General features: G+C 41.2%; 1 protein-coding gene and 1 long non-coding RNA gene across 7 annotated transcripts in view; one reads left to right on the top strand and one right to left on the bottom strand.

Moving 5' to 3' along the window:
* LOC112979665 (uncharacterized) overlaps window positions 1-6,456 on the bottom strand; it is a 74,402-nt gene extending 67,946 nt beyond the window's left edge. For all 3 annotated transcript variants that reach the window (XR_010387677.1, XR_010387675.1, XR_010387676.1), the window contains exons 1-2: window positions 5,355-6,456; window positions 4,492-4,594 (exon numbers count right to left, since the gene is read on the bottom strand). This is a non-coding gene — a long non-coding RNA (uncharacterized LOC112979665). The remainder of the gene's footprint in view (window positions 1-4,491; window positions 4,595-5,354) is intronic.
* Window positions 6,457-6,546: 90 nt separating this feature from the next.
* On the top strand, window positions 6,547-23,534 carry CDV3 (CDV3 homolog). 4 transcript variants are annotated; one of them, XR_010387674.1, is made up of 6 exons: window positions 6,547-7,140; window positions 9,103-9,182; window positions 11,108-11,244; window positions 12,355-12,514; window positions 13,693-13,958; window positions 14,125-17,315. XR_010387674.1 is itself a non-coding variant. In XM_064506415.1 (5 exons), exons 1-5 carry the CDS (start codon window positions 6,562-6,564, stop codon window positions 20,634-20,636), a joined length of 981 nt encoding a protein of 326 aa, XP_064362485.1. In that variant the 5' UTR covers window positions 6,547-6,561; the 3' UTR covers window positions 20,637-23,534. The 4 variants fall into 4 exon arrangements, 3 of the variants coding, with proteins under 3 accessions (XP_064362485.1, XP_064362484.1, XP_064362486.1); XM_064506415.1 differs by lacking the exons at window positions 13,693-13,958; window positions 14,125-17,315 and adding an exon at window positions 20,612-23,534; XM_064506414.1 differs by having other exon boundaries at window positions 13,693-17,315.
* The last annotated feature ends 1,599 nt before the right edge of the window (window positions 23,535-25,133 follow it).

Here is a 25,133-nt window from a genome sequence, read left to right on the forward strand (position 1 = left end):
GGAGGGCAGCAGCAGTTCTGTCTGCAGTCCAGTCTGTACCTGCTATATACTGAGAGTATTAGCCACGGTGTCAATTTGTGCAACTTTGCTGCTTTTTTTTTTTATATGCTTGGCTGTATCTTGATACGGGGCTGCATGATTAACAACTTTTGAATTTCGAACCCACACAGCATCAAATTGTTGGTGTCCCTTTGCATTCTCTGTTATTTTGATGGGTTTGTGACGAAACAGACTTGTCCTCTTTCCACCCCCTGTACTTCAGCTCTTCTTTTGTATTTTAAATAACATCTTCATTGTATTACATATGCAGTATAGTCATATAAAGTGTGAAGACAGATCCCATATAATCAGAACTATAACAAACCTTGGCCCAAATCTTAGGTAGATGTTCAGCTTTCCTTCTTGAGCCCCTTGAATTAAGCTAACCATTTATGTGTTTGCTGCATCACGACTTTACAATACAAACAGCAGACTGGGGGAGGAGGGTTGTGAAACAGTTTATTAAGTGGACTCAGACTACTGAGAAATGGCATATATCATAATTAGACACAGTCTAAATATGTTTCAGTCTTTAATTGAATAATTACGTAACAAAGCTAATTAGTTTTTAGTAATTGATAAAACCAGATACACTCCAAACCCACTATACTTAATCCTGCACTGAATAATAGGAATCAGCAAACAACTGTTGTCATGCCTTTCCTCTCACATTACCCCACACATATAAAGTCCTTCCTAATAAAGTTGCTTGCGAAATAATTTCTCACTTAGTCTCTGGAAAAAGCCCATTTGCCATACTACCTGTAGGATTTTGGTCAAAAAGTTTCTAGATTAAGAGTTTGACCAACAACAACCGAAAAGAAAGACTAATGATGGCATACTCCCTTTTTCTTACAGAACATCAGCTCTTCAGAGTAGGGAATAATAGCTTCCTACAAATCTGTATAGAACTTACTAAGTTGCAGATCCATCCAGGATAATGATGATAAAAATTGTACACAAACTGTTGTGCAAGAGATGCAATGGCATGGATCTGCTGGTTATTAACTGGATGATACCTAGGAACGATCACTTTTTGACAGTAGTTAAACATGATTCCACCCATCCTTGACACATGAGATCATAGTTTCTCTGTGATTTGAGGAAGAAAAGAGAATTTATAAATTATTCCTGTATTTCTCCATAGAAATCCCCTGCCAGGATTTCAGGTTTTCTTTTTGTCTCATGTATGCCATACTTACAGACAGCAGCTGCTGTAAATCATCAAATTAATCTTATAGCATAAAAAATATTCAATTCTAGTATCATCAGTTCTCTTTGCTATTTTCTAATGATGCTTCATACACAGGTATGAAAAGGCACTGCTAGCTATCCCACTGTGAAACTGTTCTTTATAAATTTCACTAACAGAGATAACCCTGGTGAAATTATAAGTCTACAATCGTGTTATGACAGGAAAAGAAGGATTTTTTTTTCTAGTAAGTCTTTCTGCGGTCTTGTTTCATCAAAGGCTTGGATTTGGGGTTCAAATGATCCAGCATATTTCATAAAAATTAAATCAGATTTCTATTTAGCTGTTTGTTCTTTGGAATTGAAATAATTTATTGCAAAATCATTAATGTATTCCATCAAGGGAAAGAGGTTAAAAAAAAAAGAGGAGGAAATACTTAAGCATCAATAATGAATTTCCAGCAGCTTTTCTGTGCATCCCCAGCCAGGACCAAGAGCCAACGAAGAGATTTTTTTTTGGAAATAGTTTATCAAATGTCACATTCAGTATTCTGAAGGAATACTGTTTTAGAAAGGCCATATTAAGTGAAAACCTTAAGAAAATCTTAAGATTTTCTGAAGAAACTTATCTCTGCTTTTACACACATCTGTAGCTAGGTACCTAGAACCCTTCTGGTATGCCTCACCAGCCTAAGTGCCATCTAAGCATTAACAAACAGCCTTCACCACCCCACTGAAATGGGAAATTGAGAACAAGAGAGATTCAGGACTAACTTTCACAACTGTTTGTCAGCACTAGGGTACATAAACTGATTTATCTTTATGTTTATCCTCCAGTCTAGCAGTTGCTATATTAAATACATGTGAACACATTTCCAACTGTTTTTTCCTAAGGAAACCAAAGTTTCAGAAAACAGTGTTTATTATCTCCTACTGCAGTATCTATCACACCTACCTTTCAGTGTAGGAATTCATATCACTTGCTGTTATAAACACTTTGGATGCAGTCTGAGGGTACAGATAATACAACCTAACAGCCAGCTGCTGCATAAAAGGACTTTTCTCACTTGCTATGCATTCCCATCACCCTGTCTTGTGTTAGCACTGGCACCTGTCTGATGTCTCAGGAGACAGTTCAGAAAGCTAAACCAGCAGAAAATTAACCCTACAAAACCAGGGTAAGTTTCCTGCCATTCAGCATCCTGAACCAGGTCAGACAGGTCCCAATACCCACACCTGGATTTGAGAGGAAGAGAGAATACAGCCAGGGTTGTAAAGCATGACCACCTCTTTTGATGACAGCTAGTCACTAAGTCAGATTAGCTGTAACATCAGACCGTATGTTTATTGACACTGCTTTATCCTTTTCCTCAGCCAGCTGCAGCCTCTTCAGCCCTACACCTCAGACACATGCTATAGGCTCCTCAGGAGAGGCAGAGGGTGTCAGTCCTAACTCCCAAACCTGCGGTCAAGTACACTTGCCTATGCTTAATTTCAGCTTTCGCCCTGAGCAGCAACATAACTGGCCAGGTTGAAACCCATACTCTAGCATATGATCCTACTGTTTATATTTTAGCACAAGCTTTATTATTATACTGATTCTATGTTTAAAATATTATTTTTAAGGTGGCTTCAAGCTGGCATTGGGTAAAATGTAATACCATAACAAAACAACACACATTGTTAATACCACTGCCTGCCTTCAGGTGGCAATTAGTGGTGGAAAAGTGGACACGACAAAACTTCTCCCTTCAAGCTGTAAAGATCTGAAATGACAGCAAATTCTTAGTGGCTCAAAGCCAGTATGAAGGTTAAGCTCCTAAATGGAAGCAGGGGCCCATGCTGTGGCAAGGATTCCATCTAATTCCCTCTGCAAGCTGCTCTGCACAGCAGCTGTGCTTTTCCTGAGGGCACCTTCTCCAATTTCTTTAAGCAGGCATCTGCCTAAGAGTTGTCAAAGGAAGAGTTCTGCTTGTGATTTGAAATATCAGTGTGCTATGCAATGCTATCACTTTCATTTCACAGAATGGAGATAATTAGGTACAAAGAAGTAAGGATAAGGCAAGGGATTGGAAATGGAAACCTGTTCTGGCTCTTGCCTTCGCACTCCCAATTCACTCAGGCTTTCCTTTCTTCAGTTTCCCCATACGGTGACTACTACAGAATTTCCCCACTATGCAGTGGTGCTTCACTCCTCAATCTTTATAAAATGCACCAGGATGCACAGGGAACAGTGTCACGACAAGGCTCCTCCAGCTACAGCATGGAGGGAGAAGGTGTACAGGCATCACTGTAGGTCATGACAGGAACACTGCAATGTGCACTGTTGATGTGGGGGAGGGAAGAGAGACAAAGTCCTCATAGTCCTCTTGGTAAATCTGTACCTGAGCAGAGGCATTCAAAACACTATCTTGCTAAAGGTTGGTCACACAGGTCAATGATATACACGGCAGTAGAAGCCTGTCTCCTGAGCTCATGCCCCTGTCACTGCAGCATGGCATTCTGGATGCATGCCTTGCATCACAAACATTACTTTTTTCTTCCAGTTCATGCTGGCAAGCCATTCTACATGTCCATCATTCAGTCAAATGTCCTCTGCTTAAATATTGAAGATCATTGAAATGGAGAGAGAAAAGGAGAAAACAGCAATACTGACCTTTCCCCCCCTCCTCCATGTAACATTTTACACAGCAATGATCTTGGCTGTATAAGCTAATATAGTGCATCTGCAGAGAGCTACAAATGCTACGTATCAGCATGTTTTCAAAATTTTACATAAAACTAGAAGTGGGAGGAAAATCCAAGCATAACTGCATAACTAATGCTTCCTTTAAAGTGCCAACTGAGACACATCTTTAACTATGGATCTGAGCCTTCAGAGGCCTAAAATGTTGTTGCTTTTTTTCCAGGGTTTCCACTCTGTTCCAGATTTAACAGCTGAAATGTTTCTTGGTACTCTGCTCCCATCAGGTATTAAGTTTCTAATCCAGAGTTGGTCATTCCAGCTTTACGGTATTGGGTTTACAGGGACAAGTGACGCAGGAGCTAAAAGCAGCAAAAAGGCATCAGGTTCACATTCTTCAGCCTGATACTAGAGCTAAAAGCAGCAAAAAGGCATCAGGTTCACATTCTTCAGCCTGATACTAGCAGTTATCCGTGACAATGCAATGAAAATATTCTACCAGCTGCTGAAATTCAAAAAGTTATCTTTTGAAAAGAATCAGACACAGCACCCGTACTTAGTGGCCATTATTAGCTTACCTGCTATCAAAGTTGAAGGAAATATTGTCTGCTTAGCTGCATATCATATCAGTGCAGAGCCCACAAGTCACAGCATGGTGCAGTGCAGAGGTATGTGAGCTTCCTGGACAGTAACGAACATAAATGCAAGGGAAGGCAATGCTTCAACAAAAGGAGCGTCAAATATTCTTCCCTACTGAGCTGTCCTGTGTCATGCCTTCCATGTGTCCCCCTTCTATCAACTTAACAGGACAGTATGAGTAAGAAGGGAGCCCAGGTGCCTCTAAGGAGGCACAATGACACTTAGCTACTGAATTTGCTCTCTACTTAGACAATTATACCTGTCACAAAATAGAAAGTGACATCGATCAGACAGTATTTTCTGTATTACTAGATGAATTGTTTTGCTTGTGGTTTTAGTTCTCAGGACCTGCTCTGTGCAGGACCAAATCCTGTAAGCATACAGAATGTCCATGACAATAATAAAGAGAAATACAGGTAGAACACAGCATGACAGACATATAAAGGAGACTGTATGATGCGACTCAGAAATGCAGAACACTTGACTTCACTGATTCACTTACTGACAACTACAAAAAGCTTCACAGAGAAAGATGCAGAGTTACCTGACCTCTTTCTATAATATGACATAGACTCCTACTCTATTTTTTCAAAGAAGCTGGGAATTATGGATAGAAAACACTAAATAAATAATAATAGCATTTTCATGGTTGCAAAATAAGAGATTGTCAAACATTATTCTTCAAAGTTCAGGAACACTTTCATGTTTATATTAATATATGCAGACATACATAATCCTTCCCAGAGAAAATATCACAAAGTGTAAAATGATACTAAATAAACCAGAATATAAACATCAACACCTATGCTTATTTGATGGGTAATGCTGGTTCAAACTTGCACTTTATCAGCAGATGCACCTCCTTTCGATGGCTGACCAACGGAACGGAACAAAATAATTCTTCATAAATAATGTTTCATGTAATTACTTATGACAGTTTTCAGCTGCTTTTCAAAATGTCCTGACTCAAAATTTCTAACAATGCATTTTGAAGTCACAGTGAACTTTTTTTTGGGTTAAAACACTGGTGTAAGTTTTTTCAGAGCTAAATTCCAATACACCACCCAAAGCTAGTGATGACAACGTGCATGGATAAGACTGTGAAGTCTGTCTTCCTGGAGAACCTTCCCTAGACTTCACTATGAGCCGGGAAAGCAACTACAAAGTTCATGCCGACAGGCATCCAGACGTCCCAGATTCGTGCTTCCTGTCTCACCGAGTTACCACACCGCTTTCAAGATGAAAGAAAGAATCTACAATTACAGTGTAGGTGTAGCTCCCTTTCTAGTGGGCAGCCAGGCAGGGCCTTAGTCATCCCTTAGTCCGGGCTAACAGGGATGGCCACTCCACCTCCAGGGCCGGGAGCTGGGCACAAACCGGGCTGCAGCTGTGCAGCCGCAGACGCCTCCCGAGCCGGGAGGGAGGCCGAGAGTGGGGGCAGCTCCAGGCTCCTTCCGGCCGCGCCACAAGCGGCCCTCGCCGCGCTCCGCGGCGACAGCCCCCCAGAGGTGCCGATTCTGCTCCTCTGCCGCTCCGAGGCCGGCCCCGAAGGGACGAGCCTGCCCCCAAAAGGCAAACGGCCAACGGTTAAAGGTCCTCCCGCGACACCATCCCGGCCAGCTGTTAACGGCCGCTCAGATGCGGCCGCCCCTGGGAGGGTTGGGGGTGGGGGCCGCGGGGTCGCCGGCGCACGCGCATGCGCCCTCAGCGCCGGGCACGCGCCAGGCAGCCCCACGCGGCGCCGGCGCCCCGCCCCCAGCGCCCCGGAGGCCGGCCTTAGCGCGCACGCGCCGTACCGCCTCGGCCCGCCCACTTCTCCACAGGGCAGGGGCTCAACCGAACCCAGCGCTGCTTCCCCCTGCCTGGCTCGACCAATCGCCAGGCCCGCCGCTGCCTCCTCGCCCGCCACGCATTCTCACGTGGCGACGTCAGCGCCTTGCCCCTGAAGACTTTCGACTGGCCCCAGGCACTTCCTACCCCGCAGCTGATTGGCCGCGGCGCTGGGGCACATGCGCAGAGGCCAGTCCTCGCCCCGGCGCACGGCCCTTCGGAAGGGGGTGGCTCCGCCCCCTTCGCCTCAACCAAACGCGGCGCCCCCCTCCTCCCTCTCGGGCCGTGTCAAGCGGCGGCCACCAACGTGGAGAGCGGAAGCTGCCTCCCTGCGGCCGTCGCGTCGGGGCAGGCGCGCGCGGGGCTGCCGAGCCGCAGCCGTTAGGCGGTGCCGCTCGCGCTCTGCGGCCAGGCGCGGCGGGACCCGCGAGGCAGCGCCGCCGGCCGGCGCCATCGCGAGGGCTCACCTGTTGGCTGCCGCCGCCCGCTGCTCCCTGCCCGCCCGCCTCCCCCACGCCGCGCCCGGCCCCGCCGCCGCCATGGCCGAGACCGAGGAGAGGAGCCTCGACGACTTCTTCGCCAAGCGGGACAAGAAGAAGCGGAAGGAGAAGAGCAGCCGAGGGGCCGCCGCCTCCAGCGCCGCCGCCGCCGCCGCCTCCAACGCCGCAGCGGCCGCCACCGCCGCCGGGGGGCCCCGCCCGGCCGACGGCAGCGGCTCCGGCGCCGCCGCCTCCACCGCCGGCTCCGCCAAGACCAAGGTGCGGCGGGGAGAGGGCGCGGGCCGGGCGGGGGCCGCTCCGCCGCGCGGTGGGGGAAGGGTCACGGCTCCCTCCGCCCGCCCGGCGGCTTCCTGCCGGCAGGGGGCGCCGCCGGCCCGGCCCGGCGCGGGGAGCGGGGCCGCCGGGCCACGCGGGTGTCTGCGCGGCGGCGGCGGCGGCAGGGCCCAGCGCGCCGCGTCCCCGCCGCCCTTGGAGGCCCGCAGCCAGGCGGGGGCCCCGCGGGGCGGCTCCGGGCCGCCGCTCTGCCCCGCGCTCGGGCTCCGGCCCGGCCCGCGCTGGCTGCTGGCCTCGGCGCCAGGCGCCTGCATCAGGTGCCGCCTCGAAGCCACCCGGCTCTGTGGCCCGGGGGCTTTAGCGATGAGACCCCTCCGGATCCGCAGGCGGCGGGCGCCCAGCCTTTTTTGCCCTTCTGCCAAGAGGGTTTTACTGCCAGAAATTTTTTGTACTGTGTCGCAGCGAGGCGGCTGGAATGCAAGGGAGGCTGCGGAGCTCGTGGTTCAGTTAGTGCTGTGCCGCGTATTTCAAAACGAGTTTTGAGAAATACCGTTCCGTTTCCTAACGTCGTTCAGCTCAGGGAGCTGGACGCCCGCAGTAGCTTTCCGAGTAGACCCAAGTCAGTAATAATCTTTCACCTACTCTTCTTTTTTCTCATTTGCTTTTAGAATAATATCTCATTTTACTGAAGCTTGAACTTAGGTTAGAAATAAAGATCATAAAGCTAAACATGAAATGTATGATAATTTGAAAAATATGGTGTTGCCTTAGAGGAGGCGATGTAAGACATCAGAAACACTTTAGAGCTGTAGAGTTGTGTTCTTTGCAAAAGACTTAATCTTCAGCAACCAGATCAATAACATGAGATCACTTTCTACTTACGCTGTTACTCCTTAGTTTTCCTGCTAGAGGCTGATGATGTAGGATAATATCGTCCTAGGACAGTAACCTTAAAAGAAGTTGTTTCCCCATCTATTGAGCAGGAAGGAGATCATACTATTGGCTGCCTTGCTTGCAAGGTCCTCGTATTCCAAGTAGGAGAACTGCCCTTCATGTAAAGTGTAGGAAGTACATAAACTACTAATTGGACTGTGTATGTCTTAAAGCTGTGTCCAGGAGCATAAGAGGACTAATCTGTTCTGGTCCCTTTTTGGCCTACTTTAATAACCTTTGGATCTGCTGCTGATTAAGCAGTACGACAAAATTGGCTCCAGTTAGGTGGGTTCCTCTTCCTCCAAACACTTTATCAGACTCTGTTTAAAACTTACAGGAACACTCTCCAAAGACTAGTTTCTGCTGTTTTTGTATACTAAATTTGCTGTATTTGTGAAACTAACTTTTTTTATTTGAATATGTTTTTCAAAAAAAGCGCTATTTAAAAACACGTAAGGCTATAAATGTCATGTGAATTTGAAAAAGTCAAATGTACTAATATTAATTTTTGTCCTAAATCTACTGTAAGCTGCTCTGAATATTCGTTACTGTTTGGCTCGTATCAAGTAGGTGATTGAGAAAGTAAAGCTAAAGCTTGCTTGTGCATCCAAGCTGTCAAAAACACTCACTGTCAGTGAAAGGGAGAGATATTGCCTTATTTCCTTGCTCTTGACTGCGTGATCCTGTTCTCTACTGTGTGTTTTCTCTTGACTTTCCTCTGGTCCTTTCCTAAGCTGATCTGGTTTTCTTTCACTTGAATGATTTTTCTTTTTGCTAAGGCACTTTTTTAGCTGTTCCAGTGAGTTAAAATCAGCTCACAAGTGCATTGTAGATGGCATACAGTCAGTTAGGGCAGGGGTGAGCTGAATCCTTGCCCCTGTTGGCAATGGTGCACAGAAACTGATTTGCCTTGAAACTGCAGCTTTTCCCTTTGTATTGCCTTTCTTATATCTTCCATTCTGCTTCTGGTGAAAAGATGGTAACAAGTTATAATATTTTTTTCTTTTCTTACAGGAAGAGGATGATTGGAAGGAGTTTGAGCAAAAGGAAGAAATTGATTATAGTGGTCTTAGAGTTCAGTCCATGCAAATAAGGTACTGTTTTTGTTTCTCTCCCAGACTAGCGATCATTAATTCTAAAAGTAGTTTCTTTCTTGGAAATAGAAGTTTATATGTTTGCCGCTACAGAACTGTTTGCAGTAGGGTAACTTAGGTTTGACAGTTGTCTACAGATGTTCTTATTTCCTAAACTCTCATGTTGGTATTTTTGCTGACTTGCATGCTCTCTCACACACCTGCATGCATATGCACACACTCGTGTGTATTTTGGGAGGGGAGCAGGGGTGAAAACTTACTATTTTTATTACAAATGCTTCGTGTTCCTGATCGTAAAGATAGTAAATTGGGAATTTGCCTATGAGAGAAGTGCAGGGTAGTAATGCCCTCCACATCACTTGACTGCTTTAAAGAGACCTGATTCAATCTACTCAGCATCTCAGTTGGGGGAGTAATTGCCTGAACAGTTGCATTTTTATTTTGGGAGTGTGAAGAATAGAGTTGGTGAAACTAGTGTCCTCTGGCATGAACCTTTAGGATTGCATTTATGAGTTTTATCCAAAGTGGCACAATAGATAATCACGTCTGAATGACACCTTAAGCAACAAGTGGGGTGCTTCACTGACTTAGAGGTCAAACTTAATTGCTTTTCAGCCAAACAATGTAATTCAGTTTTCCAGACAAGAGGCCAGCATTTTGAGCACTGTTACTGCTATATTGTATTTTCAGGCATGTGGAACTTCTTGCTGCAGGATTTTAGAGCTACTCAGAGTTTGTGGATTCAGGGGGAGACTGGACAAGTAAATGAAAGAAAAAAACATTGAAGGTTATTAGTTAGAAAGACATCATGCCCAGCTCAGGAGGTCTCTTTGCTGAAAATAGCTGGACACTGAGAGCGCAGAGGGGAGGGGGGAAGATTATATATGCTTTCTATGTTCTTGCTGTTCCATAGACATCTGCTTATGACTATACTTTAAAATAGGGTAATGATGTGTTTGCACCCTTGATCCAGCTTCATATGATTGTTCTCATACTATCAAAGGCCGTTGTTATCAAAGGCCATTTAGTTTTCAGAAATGACAGGGGATTTTTTGGTAAGACTGTTCTCTGATTATTACTTTTCCAAAAAGCTTATCCATTCTTGATTAGTAGGATTTGTTGTTTTATAATCTTCTTCTGTATTCAGATATGCTGCTGCTCTTCTGATCAATGCTTTGGGTTATTTAACCTGACCCTCCTGTATGTCCTGACCCTCCATGTACACCCTAGTATACCACATAGCTTTTTAGGGTAGCTGTCATTGGCTGATTATTTTTGAGTGTGCGACTCTTTCCAGTAGGGATGAAAGAAAAGCTCTGATGAATCCTCTGCAAAAGCTGGACAGTATCTTCTATATAGACTATTTTATCTTTTAAAAAATATATGATGCTTTTCCTCTTAACCTTGGATGACTTTTTAAAAAAATGAATAAGTATGAGTAGGTTATATTTATGTATGGAGAAGAGTAAGAGTTTTTCAGGTAGCTGTGGATACAGGGAAAAGGGACTTAGGATTTGCTTTCTGTGGCTACTCTTCTACAATTTCTTCCTCCTGACTATAGCAAATGATGCAAGAAGAATGCCGCTTTCTCTGCCTGTCTTAGCATACTTTCATAATATTTGCTTGTCCTAGTACAAAAAAACCTTAAGTTCAAAATAATAAGATAATTTACTTGGCCACTTAGTATAATTTGAACTTGTCTTTTTTTTTCTTGTTTTTTTCACTTCATTTGCTGAACTGTGTGGCACTGTGGCAAAATTGTTCTGAGGGAAGTGGTAATATGGTGGTTACAGGACTAAGATAGTCAGATTAAATCTAGCATCTTCTATGCAGTAGTTATGAAGTCTGTCCTTGGTGATTGTGTAATCTCTGGCAAGTCTTTGACCTCTATTTGTAAAATGCTACTTATCGTTTCTCTTTCGTAGTGAAAAAGAAGATGATGAAAGTGAAAAAAGAGAAGAACCAGGTGACAACTGGGAGGAGGCTGGAGGTGGTGTAGACAAATCATCTGGTCCTTGGAACAAGTCAGCTCCTGCACCAGCACCTGTTGTTGAAACAACTGGTAAATTTAACTCGGGTTTTTGGGGGTTCGTGTTTTTTCTTCAGTCAGAAGATTCCTATCTGGTTGAATTTCATTTATTCAGAGGCAACTGTCCTATCCTGACACCTCATAACATCTAATGGCTTGCTTTATGTACTTAGAAGCAAATAAGAAAATCTTGTGAAGGGGTCTGAGGAACTGAATTGGTAGTGCTATTCAGATATTCAAAATAAGCATGCATGAAGGTTTTCTTTTTTTTTCAGCCTTCAAAAGTACAAAATAAAATCATCCCTTCTTTGAAAGAGATCCCTATACTTTGCTATCTGCAAAGAATCTGTTGAAATATTTCTGTTGATCTAAAAATACTGCTTTGAGAATAAGCTGATATTCAGTCAGTGTCTGATGGCCAATATGGCATTTCCTAAGCAGGTTTCAGTAATTGGTACACTGTTTTTTGGGGGGTTTTTTCTCTGTCCAAATCAGTTGTGGGTTACAGGAAATACGGCATTGCAAAATGAGGCTTACTTCAGGTTTGATTTAAATACAATTTCATAATATTAGTGGAGATAAACTATTTAGGTAGTCATGGTCTGAGTTCAGACTACTCTCTTCTGTTGAGAAATTCATTGGAAAGTGGGCTGCTATGCTTTCTGTCACTCCTTGTTTTTACAAGTGAAGTCCTCGTGTGAAGTTAATAGGTACATTATTTTTTCACTAATCAGTGTTACTTCATTGTACATTGTTACCTGAAGTATGAACTATTTGAATATTCTCTTCTACATCTGTGGAGGTGCTGTAAATGAGACTTGGCAAATACAAATTTGTGTTAAAACCTCAAGTTTTTAAAGGCAAGCTATTAATAAATTGCAAACAAGATGTAGGAAGTTCTGTTCAGTGGTTCAAATGCTCTGAACTTGGTGAGGCACTACAGTAGAGCCACACGTTAATTTGACTAATAAGCAAATCTTAAATTAGATGACACTTGGCTTCTGGACTTGTCCAAAATGTTTGCCTCCAGAGCATTAGAAGGTGTGAAAACATACTTGTAACATTTTTTTTTTTCTTGATCTGTTTCCTTTTTGGGATGAATGCAAACTTACTTGCTTGTCTAAAATTCATTCTTATAAATAGTTACAGAAGCCCCAGAACCAGTGCAAACTAGTGGTGTGTACAGGCCGCCTGGTGCCAGGGAGGGCAGGCCACGGAGAGCACAGCAAGGACCACCAGAAATCTATAGTGATACGCAGTTTCCATCGCTGCAGTCCACTGCCAAGCTTGTAGACAGTCGAAAGTAAGTACATTTCATTAATCCCCTAATAGATGTTTTAACTGTGTTCTGAGTTCTTGTTTTGTTATAGAGATTAAGCCAGTATCTTTCCGCATAGGAAAGGAAAAACTAAGAGAAGTTATTCCCCATCTGGCAAAGAGATGGGAGAGGTCTTAACTGTGTTTTCCAACTCTGTGGAGGGCTTTCCATGAAACCGCTTTCATGGGCAATAGCGCAATGAGATAGCCAAACAAGACTGACAGTTATCCATCTGATAGACTTATTAAAGGATTTTTCCTGATCTAGAGTGTTTCTGCTCTTGACAACGTGCTGAAACACCAACCATGGCGAGGCTCTGTGCTGTTTACCTATCAGTAGAAATGAACAGAATATTTTGAGTACACTGCCTTCTCATTAGAAATGTGAAGGTGACTTAAGTGAAAGAATGTGATTTAATACAAACATAAATTCAAAAACTTGCTATTTGAGCCCTGAATTGGAAAGATGAGTCCTCCAGTTTTACTGAAGCCTGTTGTATTTTCTTGTGTTCAAGAAAATTCTTGTTCTCATGCCCGAGTCTCCTGGTTTTTCCATAGTCTCATTCCCTGCAGAAGGGATAGCTAGGCTAATACCCAATTCACTTGTATTTTTGACTTCTCAGTGTGGTTCTGACTGACACAGCCTAGCAGCAGAAGCTTTGGTGTTTTTTTTTTTCCTATTGCTGGTCTAGTTTTGTTTCTCTGGGAAACGAGACATGTTGTCATTGATGCTTTAGGGCTTGAATGGTGTAAATTGGGCTAAGATGAAAATCTGTGAATGCTATTTTGACATAACACATTAAGTATGGTACACCCAGTTATATATGTTCTTCTGATTACTAGTCTGCATTCTAGAAAGTGAATGGACTTCTCTTTTCTACCACTCTATTTTTCCTAAAAGTGCTTTTAAATATACTTTTGAGAATGTTAATATTGAAATTTAGAATTTGATCTGAATTGTACAGGAAGGTGAGCTTGATTGTGGAGAATGGTTTTTACAAGATTTGCTTGGGAATGTTTGGCTATCCTGTTAAAACTCTAGACCTTCATGTTTTGTGTTTGTAGTAAAAATGTTTTTCTTGGGATGGGGTGGAAATCAGCTAGAAATTCACAATTCACGAGCTAGTGATAAGATATTTACTGATTACATTTATTTTCCCTTAGGGATAAAGAAATGGAGAAGAGCTTTGAAGTAGTAAAACACAAAACTAGAGGTAGGGATGAGGTCTCAAAAAACCAGGCACTTAAACTTCAGCTAGACAACCAGTATGCTGTGCTTGGGGATCAGTAGAGCTGCATACACATTACAATTAAGGAATGCTTTTTTGGTAACCCTTCTACTAAGGTAACTAAACTACAGCTAACGGCTATGATGAACATGCCACCTTATTTCTGCTGGATCTACTGCAGCAAGTGCAGACTGCTTTGACGTAAGTGATTGGTTCTCCTGCACTATGGAAGCATAATATGTTACAACTTCTCCATTGGATATGGGGCAAGTTAATGTAAATGATTGAACAAGAGTCATCAGTGTTCTTTAATTGCTGAGAAAGATACCTACAGCCAGTGGTCATTTCAAAATCTTTTTATGTTCAGATACTGAGCCTTCGTAAAGGTTGACTACCTCAGACTTGCTGCACTCATTGTGGACACCATGTGGATCACAACTTCTGGAAGAGAAGGTTACAGCTGTTTTAGTGGCCATCTGAAACTTGAAACCAGCTCTACTGGATTCCTGTCAGAAATCCTGCAGAAGTCAGCCATTTGGTTCCAATTTGCTATAACAAAGATTTAAGTGACCTTAATGAGAGAAACCTATTCTGTTCCCCTTCTGAGGAATCCTGTTATGTGTAGCCATAGCCTACTAGAGACTTCTGGAGCATACCATACCACTCATACTATCCAAGTATAACACAGAGCTGTAGTTTGTTTACCTTTTTAGATAGCTGTACTGAGGTAACTGCAAAACAAATTAAAACTCATTCAGAATCAGATTTGAGGAATGATGGGTTTGAATGGTCTGTTCGAATTAGCTATTTTCACAGTTGTCTGTTTAACCATTTTTCTATTTCCCCACAAAAAATGCCTTCCTTGTTTCTGGTATCAAATTGCAGCATATTTAAATACCAATGTGAGATGTTATAGTGAAATAAGGTTTATTTTGTTTTTTTGTCTTGAGGTTGGTCTTTCTCACCCTAAAGCACTAAGACATATAGAGCTTTGATTTGACGCAGAGATACCCAGACTCCGACTATAGTGTTCAGAACTTACCTTTTTAAAAATGCGAGATACATGGCAGTAGCAATACTAGATAAAATTTCTCCTCTGTGAAAAATACGTATTTGTTTGAAGGACAGTGGTTACTTTATGACCAAAATGACTTTGTATAAAGAAGGATAACTAAAGCTTGGTAAGCCTTATTTGTTTGGCTACTTCTGTGAAGCATGCAGGCCGAGGCAGAAATCCTCTAAAACTCCTAAATGGTGTTTTTTCAAAGTCAGAAATATTAGTAATAATGGAAGGCAGTGACGACTTCAAGTTCTTCTCATCTGTGACTTAATCTAGTGGAAGTAGGCAAAATGGCACTTATATACTAAGAGTATAGGACATCGCCCATAGCTTTGACTCAGTGAACAAAACCTGACAAGTACCAAAAGTGTCGTGCTGTAACTATTTTTCTCTTCTCTAAACTCTTACACCAGAAGCAAAATGAAGTGGCGTGTTCCAGTGTTGAGGTTTCTCAGAGCAGATGCCAAAAGATAAGACTTGAGATCTATAAGAGTTGGCAATGGCAAAAAAAACAAGGGAACAAAACAAAATTTGCTTATTTGTGTGGGAGTACTGTGTTTCTGTAGAAGAGGAGGATAGTGTGGGAATTGCATAGTCGGGTTCCTTGTGACTAACTGCTGACTCGCTTTAAATACGCTTCTCTGAGGCCAACAGGAATTTTGCTGTTGACTTCAGTGGGCCTGGGGTTTCACCTGATTCTTTGTGCACAGACTAAAACTGTCCTTGCCCTTGCAGAGTTAACTGTCTTTAAAACTTCTGCTAGAAGCTGCTATTAAATAGAGGGCTCAAGAGACTATTCCTAAAGTTGGAGACTTCTTTTGGAAACAAAACCCCACTGAAAGACTGATACCAATACTGTTGGACTCTGAGCCATGTATCTTCCTTGAAAACATATTGTTGCCAGCAAAACTGTTGGTTTGTCAGTAAAGATTTCTGTGGAATTCATGGTAAATGGACATGTCACTTGGTGATGTAGTAGAAATGTGAAATCTTGAACACTTCCTGATGTTTAAAGAGATTGAAATTGTCAATGCACACGAATCAAGTTTTAATCTACTGTATGAAGGGTAGATGAGACTGTCCATTGTACCTTCTTTATTTGAGTTTTTGGGCATGACTTCTGGCAGTTCAAGAAAACCCTGTAACAGTTGCAAATCAAATAAAATGGAAATATACATGGATCCTGGAGTCTAATGAATCTTTACCTTTAGTTCTAGTTTATGACCGTGCAACAGCTGAGCAAATGCAGAGTATTTGTATCTCTTAGGGACAGACCATGGAGTGGGTAGTCAGCCTTATGGTCAGGTGAGCTGTTGAACAGCTTATAGCAGTGCATATTAATATGACTTTTATACAAGAACACATAGTTTATTACCAGTCAGCGTGTTTTCTTAGTACTGCAACTGTATAAGACTGTTTTGAGTCTGATTGTTTTGAATATGAATGAAGCTTTGATTTGCTTTTCACTTAATGTAGCTCTGCTGAATTATAGGATGGAAAAACTCTGGAGGGTTGCTGCTGTTCACTAGCTTTACAAGAGTCCATCTGCTACTGATAACTAGAGGTTGTGGGGGGCTTTGCTTACATGTGTCATTCCAGTTCCTTTTTGGAGCCATAAAGGAAAAAAGCCTGAAATGCAGCAGCTTTCCATAGTACAGAATGTCTTTCACAGGAAAGTGTTTTGGGGTTAAATATTGGTGCTAGCAACTATTAAAATACCAGTTGTCAGTACCTTCCTTGTGACAACTGAATGTTCTGCATGCCTGAAATTTTGAAAATGAGTAGTTTTTAGAAGCTCAGTGTGCTTTTGAGACTCTCAAAGTCCGACTTTATCTGGGTGGTTGTTACATTCATTCGAGGCATGCTAAGAATGCCCATTCCATTCCTTTTAACATGCTTGTTGAAGCCTCCTTCTATAAATGAAAGATTGTCAACTTGTAGAGATGAGATTCTTGATACCAGTCAATAAAACATAATTCTGTGCCATGTCAGGTGAATTCCTATCCTGTAATATACTTCTGTTTTTATGGTGACTTAGTTATTAATTTTTGATTTAAAGGTTCAGTATTACTTTCTTTGGCCTCAGATGCAAGTATAGATATAAAATTATGAAGTTGTAATAGAACGTCTAAGTGTCCAGAACTTACTAGAAAGGAACAATTTGGATGTGTGTCCTTGATTGTATAGTCTGTATGTAAGAAACGTTAAAATGCCAAAAACGAAGCAATTGTTACAAAATTGGACTTTCAGAATGCCGGCTGTAGGAATCTGGCAGAAATTCATGATAAATCTAGGAGAGCATTAGGCTTTTTTCATTGCTTTAGCTTTGTCATGTTTAATCTTGTCTGCAAGTGAAAAGGAATTGACAACAATGATCCTCTCATGCTACTTCAATTTTTCCAAGTTTTCTTCTTTGTAGCTGGCTTTACCGTTCATGTCAATCACGTTCAAGGTAACTGTCTTCACAAAACTTAAGAATAAATGGCATTTGTATTAGACTTCTGTCATCATAGGGACTTGGTTTTTTGGTATTGGCCTGCATCTGTTTGCTCTTGGAAGTTCTTTCACCACAACATGGCTGAGACTTCTGTGCTGTTTAGATCACAGAAACAGTATAAAATTAATAGGACCACATATCTTGGAATTTGCTTATCTGGTCATTTGCAATAAGTGTTTCTCTCCCCCCCCCCCCCCCCCCCCCCCCCCATCCTGGCTGAGCAATTTTAAACTCTTTAGTGGCTTTCTTTCAAATGCTACAATATGGTTTCATATGATATAAAGTTGCTTATTTATACTCTGTAGGTAGTTACATTACTCTTTCTGATACTGAAATAGTCAGAGGAACGAGTACTTCATTTTACATAATTGCTTTGCTATTTGTCTTAAAGGCCCAAGAAACTCGACTTTTACTGAGAAACCTTGACTACTAAACAAATCCTTATGAATAGCCATGATCCAGGTTTAGTTGTCTGACAGTAAGTTGGTTTCTAAACTGCCCCTCCCTGTTCTTCAGCTTTGAATTTCACAAATCTTTTAATTGTAAATACATGCTTTGTTTGGGAGGTTAAGAGATGTTCTTACTTAAATTTCAGATATATAAATGAAGTGCATACAAGGGAAAAGTCTTAACACATTTGCTGGTAAGTTCTTCAGGAAAAGTTTAAAAATCAGCTTGCCTGGATCCAGGTATAATGTGAGAACTTGCAAGGTCTAGCAGATGGAAAAAGAAATGACAACATAAAAGAAAACTGAGGTGTTTAATCCTGGTTTGGAGAAGTAGTAGCAATTGTGTATTGAGTTAAAAAAAAAAAAAAAGGCAAATATGCAGGTAAAACACTAGGAAGATAAGAGGCCTTTTGCTAAATGATAGTGTTGAATGTAGTCTGAGGTAGGGAGTGGAGTGTAAGTTGGGGGGAAAAGTACTACAGAGATAAGTACTATACCCAGAAGTGACAAGATCTATCTGCGTTTAAACCAGCAAAAATGTTTGAAGTTCAGTAGTTGGGGAAAGTATCCTACTGTGTTTTTGCCCTTTTTTAAAAAAAAAAAAAAAAAAAAAAAAAGAAAAAGAACAAAAGAACAAAAATTGTCTGGAGAGGGGGTAGAATTTCTTACTGGTACACAGCAGTCTAACCAATTCCCCAAAGAGAGAACCAAGAAAGGATGAATAAGAGGCAATCTCATTATGAAATAACTTTTTTAATTTAAGAGCTCTTTTCACTTCTGTATGATAAAAACAGAGACACTGATTTAAATTGCTTTGAATAAGTTTCCTTTTTTGTGAAGCATCTACTGATGGTATATATATTTTGATTTTATGTTCAGTTGCTTAGAATATGTGTTATATAGCAAGGTTAATGAAGTTCGATAGGCTGCTTAGAATATAAATGTACCATAGTATTAATAAATGAGGAAAAAAGTGCATTTGAATACTGGAATGAAAAGTATTATCTAAAACAATGTGTAGTGAAAAGAAGGATGCATGTTCTGTAGTAAGAGCATAGGACCAAGAGAATGGGATTTTCCCTTGCTTTTTCCACTGAGCTTCTGTGTTAACTTCAAGTAATTTAGTTTCACTTCACCTCAGTTTCCCCAGCTGTTTAAAAAAATAATAATAGGAAAAAAAAAAAAAAGCCAACTCTACCTCACAGGGTTGTTGTGAGGTTAAAGCTATTTTATAGCACTAGCCCCAGCACTTGGCAAAGCAGGACAAAGTGTAAAAACCTTTATAAAAAGGTCTTTGCATTAGCTTTCATTATGGTATTTTCATACTGCTTTGGGGAAGGCTTATTTCTGCAGAATGTAATATACGTTCTGTTCAAGTACTATGTAATTAGACTGTATTTTAATATGTATGGGCAAGGGCAAAATTCAGGCTGAGAACTTCATCTGGCGTTTTCTCTTTTTGTGATCAACTGTGCAACCCAAATGGTATATTAATATGAGGCTTTTTGTTTTTATGTGGAATACACTGAGATCATTATTGCTCTATTTTGTAAACTCCATGACTGAAATAAAATCCTGCTCGCAGTTAATAGCCATTTCTTTCAATGTGGCTGTCTTAAAGTTTTTTCAGATTCTATGGAGTAGTGAAGTTCACCTGCAATGAACAATATCATGATTATCTACTTAACGTAAGCAGATAATTGTGTCAGGATATTAAGTGGTAGCTTGTAGTAGGAATGTAGGTTTCTTCCCCTCTCCACTTGTAGATATACATTTGTTCTACTGTTTATCCTTGTCCATATTTAAGTTCAAGTAGCATCCAGCTACAATGGAAGCATCGGGCTCAATTTCAAGTCTTAACTTGAAAATTTCTTAAATCTGACTTTAAGACCAGCTTTGGAGGGAGAAGATGAAGGGAAGAAAACAAGATAAAGGGGAAATAGTTGTATTTAGAGAGGTTTCTGTGGAACGTTAGGATAATGGAAGGGAATGCCCAGAAGATAAAGCTGAGGGCAGTGAGCAGAGGGATGGGTAGGAAGGGAGGATAGGAAGGAATAATGATGCAGAGAGATGGTTACAGTATTTACTATTATCTGCTGTCCTGTCAGTTAACTGCAGCTGGAGGAACACAAACAATTTTTATGAATGTGCCTTTGTTTGTTATTGCTCTTGATTTCGATGTTCATCCCTCAGATTTTGTAGTGGGCCTCTAAATAGAGGTACAGAACATGAGGGCATGCATGGAGACAAATTAGAGCTCTGGTGAGAACTGGACAGGAAGAGTGATGAGGCCTGGCAACTATTTTCTCTTACAGATATTTCATCATTGCAGTACCTCTAAGATGGTTGTTAACATGTATCAGTCATGACAATTCTCTGTCAGAAATGATAACTGTTAGATTTCAACAGACTACTGCAGTTGCTTTTCAGGAAATATTTAACTAGCTGAATGGTGAGCATTAAAGAAAAATATAGGGGGCTTTTTTGCCTACAAATGGTGATGAGTGATATTTTTCATGCAGCAGTGATGTCAACAAATTAATAGTTGGCTTAAAATGACCTTGAGGAATGTCCTGTTGCTTGGTTGGGTGAAGAAAGGGTCATAAAGTACTTATAAGATATGTATCATCTATTCTTTTTTTTCCTCCTTCAGAAATAAATTGCCTTGTTCTTACTATCTTTGAAGCTATGAAGAGCTGCTTCTGCCAGTCTCTTACCACTTTCCTCTCTGTATTTTTCTAATATGTCTCTTTTCTTAAGGTGCTGATGAAACAGCAAATATTCATTAAGGACCTAAGAGAAATACATGCTGTAATATTTTTTCCATATTGTTCTGTCTTTAATACAGCCTAACATCTTATTCGCTTTCTTGACTGAAACTACACATTGAACAGATGTCTTCATCAAGCTGTCCATGGTGATGCCTAGATCGTCCCCTTGAAAGATCACAACTAATTCAGAATCCACCAGAGCATGTATGAGTGGTTTAAAACCTTTCCAGTATTCATTGCCTTGTATTTTTTTTCCTGTTGACATTCATTTGCCATTGAATTGCCAAGTTTACACAATTAGTTAGCTTACCCTGGCAATCACCATCTTCCCTAGTGCTGACACACCTAATAATTTTCTATGGGCATTGGCTTTTGCCATCCTATATACTCAAATCTTCATTTCATGTATATAATTCGCTGTCCTTACCAGTGATTAGCATGGCATGCTTCTATTAACTTTTATTTGGATCTGACCTTTTCTATTCTATTTCTTGTCTCGTTTCTTCTGTACTGAATTTTATTTCTAGCTCAGTTGTGGTAGCATAGAAGTCATTGAGTTATAACTGTCTGCTTTATTTGAAATAATTTGCCTACAGAAACCTGTTGGTTAAAATGCTGTCATAAGTTTTCTCTTTTAATTAAAACAAACCACTTACTTTGTATCATCTCTTTTAGAGTATGTACAACCATAACAAAATGATTCAAACCATAAAAACAGGCTGATACAAGAGAACAAATGCATTGAGAACCAGGTAAAACGTGCATGAATCTGATCTACAGCCTAACTTCATTGGTTTCAGTGGAGTTATTCCTTGTTTCTGTCACCTGAGATCAGTTTCATTAAAACTTGATTTGAGATCTTCTTACTCCAAGTCTAGTTACAACAGCCAGAGTCAAGCACAGAAAAGTCCCATAGCAAACTTGCTTTAAACTTCTGGATTTTTTTTCTCTTTGAATCTGGCAGAGATGAAGCAGATGCATGGTACTGTCTTGGACAAGCGAACAGGCTCAGGCACACTTAATCAAGTATAGCTGTAGTAATGCTTGACATTAAGATTATAATATTTGGGATGAAGGTGGGTGCAGCAACACTGGGGCCAGGCTTAGTCTTTTTGTGGTTTGTTTCATCTCTTTACATTCTCATACTGTAAATAAGATTAAGCCTTTAAATGTTGATTGCATTTATGAGTAATGCTGTGTTTATAAATGCAAAGAAAGTGTCTTAAATAGTAGGCTATACATCCTAAAAGGCTTGAGTCCTCCCTTAAGAGCTTCATTGTCTCAATATTGGAATATCACATCATGCAGACTAGCTGGGTTTGTTACTAATAATGGTATGTGGTTGAGAGATTATTATACCTTGGATTTTGCACCCAAATAAATTGTATCTGTTAGGTGTTTTATCTATAGCACTTTATTTTTGACAGAATCCCAATGTGGCTGCTGGGGATTTTTAATGTTTGCAATACGAACAGAGTTTTTTTTCTTTTTTTTTTCTTTCTTTTCTTTCCAAATCTTAATTTTGGGAGTAGGAGTAGAAGAGATACAATGAGAAACTTTACTCTGTATTTGTCTGAATGTGGGACTTTGCACCCTTTCCCACGTGTCTTAAATGACTAACCTATGCTGCTACCACTCACTGAAGCCCAGCCTTGCCCCTGACTAAATCCTTCCCCCACTATATATTTACTAACCACTCAGTACCCTTTGAGACTGACTAGTTCTCTCTGACTGAGCACTGTGTGTTTAACCTGGGAATTAGGTAAAAGGCTCCTCAAGCCACTGTGACAGTGTTTTCTAGATAATTGGCTCCGCTAGTATTTTCTGCAACTCAAAAGTACAGCAAAAATCTAGTCACTAACTTGAGTTGTGCACTCAAAGTATTTGACCTTTATTCACTCTCTGGTATTCCCCTGTTCTTTTGTTCATCTGTGTCATTACCATGCCAAGGATCTCTAGTCAGGTACCTGGACCTATTCAAACACAGCTCATAAAAAGCTCAGTATCCCATCCTTCCCCAGCAGGTCACTGTTAGTTCTTTATGCAAGAACTGAACACTGCTGTGTCTCTTTAGTCAGGGCTCTAGCTTCAGACACCTGGCTCCATTTCTGTTCCAAAATGCTTAGCAAATAAATGTGATTGATAACCCTTGATTTTTTTGAAGTACACTAGTTTGTTACATTTAAACCAAGATCCTCAAAAGGCTGATTCCAACTGGCTTTGAGCATGTTGGGCTTAATACAGCAAAATGGAAGGAGTAGCAGTGCTCACAGTCCATGACAGTTCAGTAGTAGAACCCTCTTCCTTTTCATAGCCAGCAACCTGTTAGCTCAAACACAGAAACTTTTGACTGAGACAGCAGCATGGGCCCAACCTATAGGAAATCTTTTTATTGATTATGAGATGACTGGGTGAAGAGCAGTAAGAGGGCAAGGAGCAGAGGGATGGGTAGGGATGGGGGAGATAATATGAACTCCATACTCTCTATAAAGTGAATTTGCTTTCAACTCTATACTGGAATGCCTCATCATGAAAGTTAACCTGGAGAAGTGATGATAAAGCCACTGCAATGTTTACAGCAGTAGGAGAGAATAATGCTGTCCGTGTGGGAAAATGCATGGCCAGGAGCTCATTCAGCATAGCAGAAACTGTTTCAGTAAAGCTGAATACAGTATGAACTGTTTCTGAGAAGCCCTCTGTGGTTCCCACAGTTTACACAGGAACCTGATGGTGCCTGTATATTTATATAATATTTATAGTCATAATTTAAGTTAAAAACCTGAATATATATATATATTTTGTCAGTGGATTTTTTTTTAACCCTGGTTTACCTATCATGGCTTCTGCATATGACAACTTCAAAATGTGCAGTTGTTGTCCTTTCTCCCCCCTGTTAGAGTAACTGTATGAAATTCTGTAAAGCACTTTTGTGATGTTTCCTGTGAAGAAAGCTGAAGAAAATAAATTTATCTTACAGCAGCAAATGAATTTATACCTCCACATTTGTCTCATGCCTGTTGTGTTCACTAATCTCCTCACAGTGATGCTGAGCAATTACAACAGTGACTGTGCCTGATTGCAGCATGCTGGCTGTAAGCATGTTGTTCTAGGAACAGCATGAAATGTGATGTGTGCTGGCTGTGGCGTTGTGCTCTACATCTCTGGCTGTAACAGCTGCTCTCCTCTGCTTCCTCACTGGAGCACTCTCAAGGGCCTTTTTTCCTTCCCTGTATCTGCCTAATGCCAGCCTTGCCCCTGTATTACAACCTAGGCTCTTTCCTTGTTGATGTCCACCGGGGAAGATGGCAGCGCACACAGTGGGTGGTTTGAGGCTACGGATGTATGCATACACGGGTGCTGAGCAGGTAATGGTTGCATCTTCACTTCTGTCCTGTCACACAGATTCACAGCAGCTGCAGGAACTGCATGCCTCAGACACCTCTCCTTCTCTAAAGTTTAGCTCAATGGTGCCAGCCTAGCCCGTAGTTTCTCATCTGCAAAATGGAAAAAGCAGCACTACCCTCCTACCATGGCATCTGCTGATGACAAAGATCGCACAGACACTTGTAGCTCACCTACTAACACACCTAAGCCATAGAGAAAATTTAACTGCAAAGTAGCATTCTGCAGTTAGAATAGGAAATTAACTTTGTATTTCAATGGCACTTCAAACTGTGATTTAAGGCATTAGCAGCAAGATTATTTTTCGCTATGTTCAGAGTGTAGTGTTTGACACCCTCTAACACCAACAAATACCACACTTTTAAGATCAAGAAAAGCAAAGCAAGGATAGGACTGTGTAGTCTTTGTAATTCAACAATGACAATCCTGTCAACTAACCAAGCCTAACTGTTGTAGGACCACAGGTTTCTTGGGCAATGCTTTTGAAAGAGAACCGAAGTCCCTACAGTCACTGACCTCTCTCTGTCCTTTGCAACAGTTCCTTCAAGGTCATCTGCTTGTCAGTGCCTTTCAGAGCTCACTGTTAACCTAGATGCAAAACAGTTGCTGCATTAAAGGAGGAAGAAGAGGCGCAAGTACTGGCCTATACATAAGGCAAGCTGCATTCCTGGGTTTTTCTCATCTGAAAACTCCTACGTCTCAGGTTCCTTGTTCCTTTTCCCCCACCTCCCACAGCAAAGGAATAGCTCTCCCCAACTTACAGGGGAGAGCACAGGGAGCTCCAGGTCTCACTAGGGTGTGGACACTTGCAGCTCCTCCTTTCTTGTGTCCAACATGTTAGTGATGCAAAGCTTTTCTAAATACAGATTATTCAAGCAGCTAGAAAAAATAAAAGATGCCCTCTTCTCCCCCATACACACAACTTCAAAACAAACAATTTTCAAGTACTTTCAGTTCTTACAGGTTTAAGTTAAATAGATTTTAACTGTTACATACAAGCCCTCAGACAGCTCCACTTATCCCATACAACTTGAGTCTTTTTTTTTTTTCCTGTTCAAACAGGCTGCAGCCATTATAGCTGCTTAAATACAGGCTGTAGAGAAGACAGCGCGTCTGATTTAATAAGCACACAGATACGCACTTCTACCCAGAATAGCATAGTTCAACTGACATACATACAGTAACTTCTCAATAAAT

Source organism: Dromaius novaehollandiae, chromosome 2 (assembly GCF_036370855.1).
Source record: "Dromaius novaehollandiae isolate bDroNov1 chromosome 2, bDroNov1.hap1, whole genome shotgun sequence".
NCBI lineage: Eukaryota > Metazoa > Chordata > Aves > Casuariiformes > Dromaiidae > Dromaius > Dromaius novaehollandiae.